General features: G+C 40.4%; 1 protein-coding gene across 1 annotated transcript in view; it reads left to right on the top strand.

Moving 5' to 3' along the window:
* The first annotated feature begins 8,402 nt into the window (after positions 1 to 8,402).
* Positions 8,403 to 10,413, top strand: part of LOC122063951 (alternative NAD(P)H-ubiquinone oxidoreductase C1, chloroplastic/mitochondrial-like) — a 13,012-nt gene continuing 11,001 nt past the window's right edge. Inside the window, exon 1 of the mRNA XM_042627641.1 lies at positions 8,403 to 8,735. Within this exon, the coding sequence (XP_042483575.1) occupies positions 8,403 to 8,735 (333 nt within the window). The remainder of the gene's footprint in view (positions 8,736 to 10,413) is intronic.

Here is a 10,413-nt window from a genome sequence, read left to right as displayed (position 1 = left end):
CCTCCTTCCTCCGTATTGCTGCCACCATTGCCCCTTGATGGTTGTATTACACAAACCATTCCCATCATCCAAATGGCCGCATTTGCTTCCTCTGGGACCCCTCAAAACTCTCAGTCTCCCTCATTTCTTCTTCTTCCCAGATCCTCCATTTGTCCATATCTGACCCTGCTAGTAGTTTCTCTTTTCTTTTTATTGCTCTTTATGCCTCCAATTGTTCGAATGATAGGGCCACCGTTTGGAATGACCTCTGCTGCCTTCCTAACTAAGCTGGTTCTCGGCCTTGGGGCATTTGTGGGGACTTCAATGTAGTCCATTACTCTCATGAAAAGCAAGGAGGGCATTTTAGCATTGCAAATTCTGATGCTTTCAATGAATGTATTAAAGACCTTTGCCGTTGATGATCTTCGATGGTCCAGTATTAAATTTTCTTGGAACAACAAGAGATCTGGATTGTCCCGTATTGCTTGTAAACTGGACAGGATGTTAGTAAATGAAGCTTGGCTAACCTTATTCCCCTCCTCCCATGCCACCTTTGAACCTCTTGCCACCTCTGACCACAATCTCATTTTTCTCCTAATCCACCCTTACACCTCCTTTGGCCCTAAACCTTTTAAATTCTTTGACATGTGGTCCACTCACCTAGACTTTCTCCTTACTGTTCAATCTGCTTGGCTCAAGCCTGTCCAAGCTTTCTCCACCCCCCTCATTGCTTTTTCCAAGAAGCTCACAAATGTCAAAGAGGCTCTCAAGATTTAGAATACTAACTCCTTCGGGAACATTTCTTCTCTTGTCTTAGAATGCAGGAATAAGCTCTCTTCTATTCAGTTCCAGCTTCAGTCTGATCATTTGAACTCCTCTCTGGCTGAGAAAGAGAAAATTAAATCTACAAATCTCTCATCTCTTTTGGCTAGTGAGGAAAGCTTCTTAAGGCAAAAGTCTAGAATTAATTGGCTGGAATCTGGGGACTCTAATACCTCATACTTTCATCGCTTTCTGAAAGCCCGAAACAACTTCAACTCCATCCCAAAGCTGACAACCTCGAATGGCTCTCAAGTTTTCAAAGTGGATGAGATAAAGGAAGCCATAGTGAATCACTTCTTGAGTTTGTTCAATCCCTCCCCTTCCCTGGTTACTCCCATCCCTGATGGCCTCATAAACAAATTTATTCCAGAGAATGTGGCTCAAATGCTTTGGACTATTCCTTCGGATGAGGAGATTTTAGTTGCCATCCTATCCCATAAAGCCAGCAAAGCTCCAGGTCCAGATGGGTTCAGCATGGGATTCTTCAGTTCAATTTGGGATATTATCAAAGAGGACTAAATCAAAGCTATTAAAAGTTTCTTCTTCAACCCGGGCTAGTTTAAAGGCATTAGTCACACTTTCTGCCTCATCCCTAAGAAAGATGGAACAGACTCTATGCATGACTTCAGGCCAATCTCCCTTTGAAACCTCCTCTACAAGTTCATTGCAAAGATCCTTGCAAATCGTCTCTAGAAAGTGGTGGACTCATTGATTAGTGATAATCAGTCTGCCTTCATTCTGGGAAGAAGTATCGGGGACAACATCCTTCTTTGTCACGAGATTGTTAAAGGTTTTGACAGGAAAAGCCTCCATGCTGCAGCCCTTATGAAGATAGATATTCACAAGGCTTTTGATAGTCTAAGATGGGATTTCATTATTTCAATTCTAAGCAAGATGGGATTCTCGCCTAATTTTTCCAACTGGATTTATCACTGCATTGCCTCCCCCCGGTTCTCAGTTTTGGTTAATGGCAGCCCAGCCGGATTCTTCTCCTCATCCACTGGGTTAAGACAAGGGTGCCCCCTTTCCCCCTATATATTCTGTTTAGCAATGGAAGTCCTCTCTAGAAGCTTGCAATCTGCATCAGATCAGAATCTTATTGCTCCTATCCAAAAGTGCAAGTCCATCTCTTTAACCCACCTTACTTTTGCCGATGATTTGATGATATTCTCCAAAGCAGATAGCCAATCCCTGGACTCCATTATGCATTGCCTTGACCAATTCGCTATGTTATTTGGCCTTTGCATCAATCATAGGAAATCTCTTATGTTCTTGGCTAGATTTTTGGATGGCTTGAAAGCATCATTCATTGACAAGACTGGCTTTGCCTTGGGAGTTCTTCCAGTCAAGTATCTGGGGTTGCCCTTTATCTCGGCTCGGCTCACCGCCCACCACTGCACTCCAATGCTAGATTTGATCAGGAAGCGCCTTCAGTTATGGAAAGGAAAGCTTTTATCATTTGCCGGCAGATTACAGCTCATCAGATCGGTCCTCTAAGCTTCTTACATCTATTGGTCTGGGATCTATGGGTTGCCTAAATCCATAATACCCTTTCTTTGGAAAGGGTATGAATCCACTCGGTGCCTCCGTCCTCTTAGCTGGGACTGCGTTTGCCTCCCCACTAAAGAAGGGGGTCTGGGATTGAGACAAATTAAGGATGCTAATTCGGTGGTAGTCTGAAATTGATTTGGAAAGTCATTACTAATCAGAAAAGTATTTGGGTGGACTGGTTATACTCAAACCTTCTCAAGATAGAAACCATTTGGACGGTGTGTGCCCCTTCTGACGCATCATGGGTGTGGGGCAAAATCATATCTCTAAGGCACATTGCCTCTAGAGCTATATCTCTTATGTCATTGGAGATGGTTCCTCCACTTTCATTTGGCTTGATCCTTGGAACCCTAAGGGGCTCCTTTCTCATATCCTTAGTGGCCGCTCCATCTATAGTTCTGGGCTTCCCAGGCTCGCCAAGGTTGCTGATATATTATCCTTTGGTTCATGGGACCCCCTCCTTCAACTTCTGACCAAATTGCTGATATTTGGAATTCCTTACCTGTCATCCCTCTTGCAAGTTAGAGGAGGAACGATAGTATTATCTGGCATGGCTCCCCGAATGGTCTCTTCAATGCCAAGGCTGTCTGGGACTACATCAGAATTCATGGCCCTCCCTCCCTATGGCATAAGCTCATCTGGTTCACATCCCTAGGCAAAGCTTCACGGCTTGGAGAGTTTTCACGAAATGCCTCCCCATGCAAGCCTTCCTCATTCAAAGACGGATCCTAGTCCCCCCAGCTTGCTATCTATGCGGTTATGAGCCTAAAGACATTGATCACCTATTCTTCGTTTGCCCTATTTCTTCCTCTATTTGGAAAATGGTGCTCTCAAAATGCTGGCCGACTAATAGAAGAATCCTCCCATTTCATAGGGAGTGGATCTGGATGAATATGACTTTTCATGGGAAAAGACCATTTGTGACCTTGTGGGCAAGCTTGCTTTTTGTGCTACTATTAACCATATATGGATGGAGAGAAACCATAGGAAATGGAACTCCAACTCTCGGTCGCTCGGAAAGATTTGGAACTCCATCTCCTTTGATGTCAAAACAAAGATTGCAAAAGTCCTCTCAACTTGTGCCCCTTCCCCTAGAAATTGTCACGTTGTGGCTTCCTGGGATCTTCTCAGTTCTGTAATCAGGTTCCCGGATCCAATCTGAGATCTGGGCCTTTGTTCTTTGCTTTTTTTCTCTTTCTTCTCCCTCCCCCTAATCTGGGGCTTGTCATTTTTCCTTTCTCTTGGTAATGAATTCTTTATTCACCCAAAATATATATATATATTATTACATGTTTTGAATTTTGGTTTATTCAAGGGCAAAGATATGGTTGGTGCCAACCACCAATTATAGAGGATGTTGGTCTCATAGCCAGTTAAACTATCTATTATGTAATATTCAGTTATGCAAATTAAGTAGCATGCTATTCACCAAGACTTGCACGACTTTGATCATACATGATTAAGTTGTGCATTGAGACTTTTGGAGCCATGATTGTAGGTTTGGTGATACCAAAATATGCCTGACTTTCTAGAAAATTTTTGTTCTTAAACCCCAAGTCTGCAGAATTTGGTGGTTAGCCTCGATGCAGTTTTGTTAGCATGGTTGGACCAGAACAACCCACTTTGAAGACCTAAGCCAAGATGCAACCTGCCCAACCCAACTTTTTGGTCCAAAGGGGCTTGGTAGACGGATAATTATTTTCTTTATTGGGATAGATAATATGCAATCTTTTATTTATTTTGGTAGGAAGTTGGATACGAAGGGATTTGCTTAAAACTAGTTTCCATATTGAGTTGAGTTTCTTTTATTTATAAGTAAGCACATAGGATGGAAGTATTCCTTTAAAACTTAAAGTAGTTTGGATGAAGTGGAGAGGTGCATCTGGAGTGTTTTGTGATCGACGTACCTATAAAACTTGAAGCAAAATTTTATAGGACAATTATATGACCGGCTATGATGTATGGTGCGGAACATTGGGTAGTTAAGAAGCATCATGTACCTAAACTCAATGAAGCGGGGATGAGGATGTTGAGATGGATGAGTGGTAAAACTAGGAAGGGTAAAGTAAGGAAGGATCATATTAGAGCTGATTTGGAAGTAGTTCCGAAACATGATAAGCTATGAGAAAGTTGTTTGAGGTGGCATAACCCTATTCAACAGAGGCCTTTGGATGCTCCAGTACGGAGGATTGATTTGATTCAGATTGAAGTAACTAAATGAGCTAGGGGCAGGCCTAAATGATCTTAGGAGAAGTGTTGAAGAAAGACACGCATAGGTTAAGTCTTGTATCTAGTATGACGTATAGAGCTGATTAGAGGGCAACGATCCATGTAGCTGACCCCATTTAGTTGGGATAAGGCTGAGTTGTTGTGTATATGATGGCAGTAGTTGATTGGAATGGAAATACTGACTTTATCTTGTGAATTTGTATGGCTACCAAGCTTGCTTGATGTTGGTTTCTTCTCTGTTCTCCCTGTCAAATCTATCTCGAAACTTTCCTCCTAGTTGTGTTTCTACAATTCGTTCTCTATTCCTCTCTTGTTTTTCTTTTCATCCCTTCTTTATTTTATGGGCAGCTGTTTCCTGGGAAGGGGGGCATACCCTCTGCCAGTGGTCCCTCTCTCTGTCTCTCTCCTCTTGCATATGGGTCACTTCACATGGGCAGGAGAGAGACAGAGAGGGGTTTCTGGCGGAGGGTATGCCCCCCCTCAAACAGGAAACATTATCTTGTATTTTATATAGCTTCTCCTTCCTGTTGAATCTTTATACATCATCTGCTGCCTTCCTCTGTTTCTGGGCAGTACTGGTAGTCCAAAGACCTGAATCGAACACTACTTGTTCTTCTCTTTCCGGCCTGACTTTTTGTGTACCTGTTCTACTCCTAGGGGCAATCACCAGCCCAATTTAATTCCATAAGAGCGTCGCAGTGGTGAGAACCAAACCTATTTTAGACTTGATTCCTGAACTTCTGCTAGGTTCAGTTTCAGCAGTTAAACATTATTTTACAACTCGAATTTTCAGATAGTTTGAACTTTGGAAGAATTCTTTCATCTGAAATCAGGCACATTCACCGCTGGTTGTTACTGTCATAAGGTTGAAGATGAAGTAGATCGTAGAAATTACAAATAAGGACCCCTTTTGTTTAATTTACATAATTTTGAATTCTTAATGTTTAATTTTGTCTTCCTCCCGCTATATTAATTTTCAGATTGATCCTCTTCTTTCAAGTTGAATTACCGAATATTCCAGGTCTTAATTATCTTACCAGATAGGGTCCTTATTGCGCTGTGAAATTACAGAACTGTCACTCACTCTACAACTTGAATTATTCATTAATATTGTGAGCCAGTAGTGATCCCCAAAAGGGTTCTGTGACCCAAGATTGTGTTATTTGGTATTAGAGCCAAATTTCCTCCTCCTTACCCTAAATTATGGTGGCCAGTAGTGAAGCTATTCAGCAGCTTAACTCCTACAAGGAGGAAACCCAAGCCAACATCACTCATCTCCCAGACCAGGTTGATAAAACTCGCCCTTAGTGTTGATGATCTCAATTCCATAGTTAATTCCATTCAGTCCATAATAGTGTCTCTACAAGCTTCTATTGACAAGTTGATAGGTTTAGATAAAGGAAAGAGTTACCATTCAATCTAAGGATTCTTCTAATTCTGTCCCATATGCCAGTCTCATGTTATACCACCACCACCGCCGTTGCATTATATACCATCATCACCCCCTCATTTTATATCATTGCTACATTTTGCACCACCGCCACCACCATATGGGGTTGGACAACGTGATGATATTTATGGATCTTATAGAGGATTAAGGTTGGATGTCCTTGAGTTTTATGGAGACATCCACCCCAATTAGTATCTTGACTAGGTTTGTAGTTTGGAGAGAGTTTTTAGTGTTATGGGTTGACTGAAGCCAGAGAGATACTATTTGTAGAGGCTAAATTGAAGGGCACAACTCAAGTTTGGTGGATTAAGGACTGGCAGCAAAATCGAACTTGAGGCATCAAGGTAGCCACTACTTGGGTGAGATGAGCGAAGCCATGAATTGAAGATTCCTGACGATTGATTATAAGTAGCGCATGAACCTTAAGTTTGTGCAACTGAGTTTGGAAAACATGACTGTTGAGAAGTATGTGGTTATATTTTTTTACTTAGTCACTTGAACTGATTTTGAGTGGGATGAGGAGGTATTGGTGGCATAGTTTCATAATGGTTTGCATCTTTAGATTAGTGCTGCACTAATATCCAATCGACTGCCTACGATGGGGGACGTAGTATAGATTGTTGGTGTATGATGTCTTGTATTCCGTCGCAGTTTAATCCAGTGAGTACTGGTGCAGGCACCTCGACAGGACAGAACCGTGTGTGAGGACAAGCATTGTAACCCTATTCTCCATTGATTGTGAAGAAAAATCTCATCTCACTGAGGACGTAGGCAATTTTACCGAACCTTGTAAACCTGTGTGCATTGTTTGTTCTTGTTTTTCCATTACCTTCTGCATCGCTTTTAGGGTTGCATTTCTACACAGATGGTATATCAGGTAGAAGAGAGTTTGATGTTACCCTACACTCAGAAAATTTTTACAGACACTTTCGTTCTTTGTGATAGCACAAGCAAGCAACCTTCTCAACCGGAGAAGCCGTTCAATAAGCCACTAGCTAGTGGTTCCTATATGGCATCCTCATAGTCAAACTGTCCTTATTTTCCACCTCGGTGTGGTTCCGACAAACCTTCTTTGAAATCGCTGGCCAGGATACAATGTTTTACTTGCAAGGGGTTCAACCATCTGGTTGCTTTTACTAATAAGGAAGAAATCCTATTGCTTCAGAAAAGCAATAGAGGAACCATATAGTACTTTTGAAAGCAGAGTGTGAGTGCGAACCTAGTGAGATCAACGATGGTGATAGCGATTGAGAACTGTAGTATTGCTACATTCTTCCCACTTTTGGCTACACATAAGGTATTTAACGAGGATGATTGGCGTCACAATAGCATAGTCCAGTATTCCAGAGTAGACTACTATGCAACAATAATTTATGCACTATGGTAATTAACAACGGTAGTAGTATCAACTTCGTGCCTAAAGACGTTCGCAAGCTCGGTTTGAAGACATAGCCACATCCTAACCCTTACAAAATTTCCTGGGTAAACAACACCAACCTAAAAATCAATGAAAGGTGTTTGCTCATATAATCTATTAGGGCATTGATTGATAGAGTGCAATGTGACTTCCTACCTCTGAAGGTATGTCACGTCCTCCTCGGGCGGCCATACTTATTTGATAAAAAGGTACAACATTGTGGCTATGAGAACACTTATTCCTTCAAGCATGGTGGGTTTGAGATGAAGTTTCTTCCTGTAAAGGACCTTCCAACCATCAAGCTCAAGAGAAAAAGGAATGGCTTTGAGTTGGTATGAATTTTGCCGGTTATACTATTTGTGATGTTGTGGGCAATCTTGCCTTCAACGCTGTCATCAACCAAATTTGGATGGCGTGGAACCTCGAGAAATAGACCTCCAACTCTAGGCCTCCTCAGAAGATTTGGGACTCCATTTCCTTTGTCATCAAAGCAAAGCTTTCCTCTGTTTCCTCATCTTGTATTGGCTCCCTAAGGAACATGCATATTGTTGTATCCTGGGGCCTCCCCCTCTCTTCTCTCAAGGCATCCCTCTCATCTCTTTGAGGGTTTGGTCTTTTATGTATTTTCTCTCTCTCCATTCTTTGGGGCTGCAAATTTTCTTTCTTCTTTTGTTAATGAATTATTTTATTCACAAAAAAAAAAAAGTTGGGTTAGCATGGTTGGATCAGAATGACCTACTTTGGAGACCCAAGCCAAGACGCAACTAGCCTAATCTTTGAGTCCAAAGTGTGTGGTAGATAGATATTTATTTTCTTTATTGGGATAGAAAATACGTAATCTTTTATTTATTTTGTCTTGTTCTGGTAGAAAGTTGAATACGCAGGGATTTGCTTAAGATTAGTTTCATGTTGAGATGGGTTTTTTTTTTTTTTTTTTTTTTTTAAGCACAAACGATGGGACTATATGATTGGAATAGAAATATTGAGTTTATCTTGCGAATTTGTGTGGCTACTGTGCATGCTTGCTGTTGTTTTGGCAATGTGATCATAGCAAGCTTCTTCCTTCCTTATTTGAAATACAATGTGGCAGGAGGATCAAAATGTTGGGCTAAATTACCTAGTCCTTCTAGAAGATATGCATCCAATCTAATGTTATTTAAAAGATTTCCAAGGAAAGGGTTCTCCTATGTTGCATCAGGCACAACTGGGAGAACTGAAGGCATTGGCATTGTTCAAACATCTGAAGGAGAAACAGCAATGCCGTCATACAAGTGGCCAGATAAGCAGGTTTGATTCTTGTTCTAGTCAAATCTCAGAGGTTCAGATTGATGCATATGATCAATTTTTTGTTGAATTTGGAACCTTGTTGGTGTTTGATCATTTGCATCAACGGAGCAATCATCCGGATTCAATTCTCTTTATTTTTTTTGTATCAGCAGATTTGTTAAATGGTTTGTGCTTGGAGTAACATAAAGCAAGCAAGTCCATATTTATTGTCAGAATGGCAAGCGAAAATGCACTTCTTTGGTGATTATCAAAGTGCGAGTCTTAGATTTAATATGAATCTAATGTGGCAATGGGCAAGCTAGAATCCTTGTAGAAGCAAACTAGTGGAATAGCTTGTTTGAAGAAATTTAAAAGGCATTCTGCCCCTTTTAAGAGACGTATTGAGTGTATCGAGCTTTATCAGTATTGTATACTGTTGGATTTTTAAATGTTCAGGTCTCTTATGTATTGACCATATTGTTTTATTTACTACGATACGATATAATACACATCGATACCAAAAATTTTATATTAATGCAGTATTGACACCGACCAATAACTGATACATATCGGTCGATACAATACGATACGATACAGATTGATACTCTTGGCCAAACATGGAAAGCCATACTCGTTGATTGAAGGCTGACCATTCAAGCACCATTACACACATAACTATCCTGCACACTGTGAAACTTAAAGAGTGAGGTTAGATATCACAGGTATAATAGGCATTTTCACCTTTAAAACAGTAGGAATCACCAAAAACTTTTATGAGTATGCAATGTCTCAACATTTCCTACATGGACTTTTTTTGGGCTATGTGGCAGTGTCTATCTGGCATAAACTTCAGACAAACTGTAAAGTTCTCATCTACTCATTCAAACACATCTGAGCTTCTTCAAATGTGCAGTGGTTGAAAAGGCAACTTTACTGTTTAGCTTTAGGTCTTACGGAATCTTCAATGTTTGGTCTTGCTTTTTAAGGGAATATGTGATTTGGTACTTTCTATTAATTTCAACCAGGCCACTGAGTTGAGATTTTAAAATATGGGCCGGATTTCCTACATCTATTTTTTTGGGCTATGTGGCAGTGTCTGTTGGGCACAAACTTCACGGACAAAATATATAATTTCTCAGCTAATCATTCAAACAAATCTGAACTTCTCCACATGTGTCAATACAATGATCGAAAACAGTCAATTCTTTTTGAGACTAGTTTGAAGAACAAGGACCATTGAAAAAACTAGGGAAAAATCTCAATGCATGGTGGGCCATATGGTTGAAATAGACATCCAAATTTGGCATGTGGCATATCCATGAAATTTGCAATTATCCAGTGGTCAAATGACCAGATCATCAGTCAACGTGGAAAAAATATCATTCGTGTATGAATGGCCTCCCACACTGTAAGAAATCTTATACTGTTCAGAACTATGATTAACAGAGAATGTTCACCCTCATCTTTTGTTTTCTTTATACTTTTACTTTTAGAAAGGCTTTGCTAATTTAGTAGTAAATGCACCATATGATTCCATATTTGTGAAATTATACTCTTATGTAGCTGGAAATCTGGATTAGTGAGTCTGGGTTATTTCTATTGTTACATGAAAGGGGCGGCTTGGAATAAAAGAAAAAAAGCTTATTAGATCCATAGGATGAGATAATTTGTAACATACAATCACTTCCTTTATCCTTTG

Source organism: Macadamia integrifolia, chromosome 2, assembly GCF_013358625.1.
Source record: "Macadamia integrifolia cultivar HAES 741 chromosome 2, SCU_Mint_v3, whole genome shotgun sequence".
Taxonomy (NCBI): Eukaryota; Viridiplantae; Streptophyta; class Magnoliopsida; order Proteales; family Proteaceae; genus Macadamia; species Macadamia integrifolia.
This window is presented reverse-complemented; position numbering and strand designations above follow the sequence as displayed.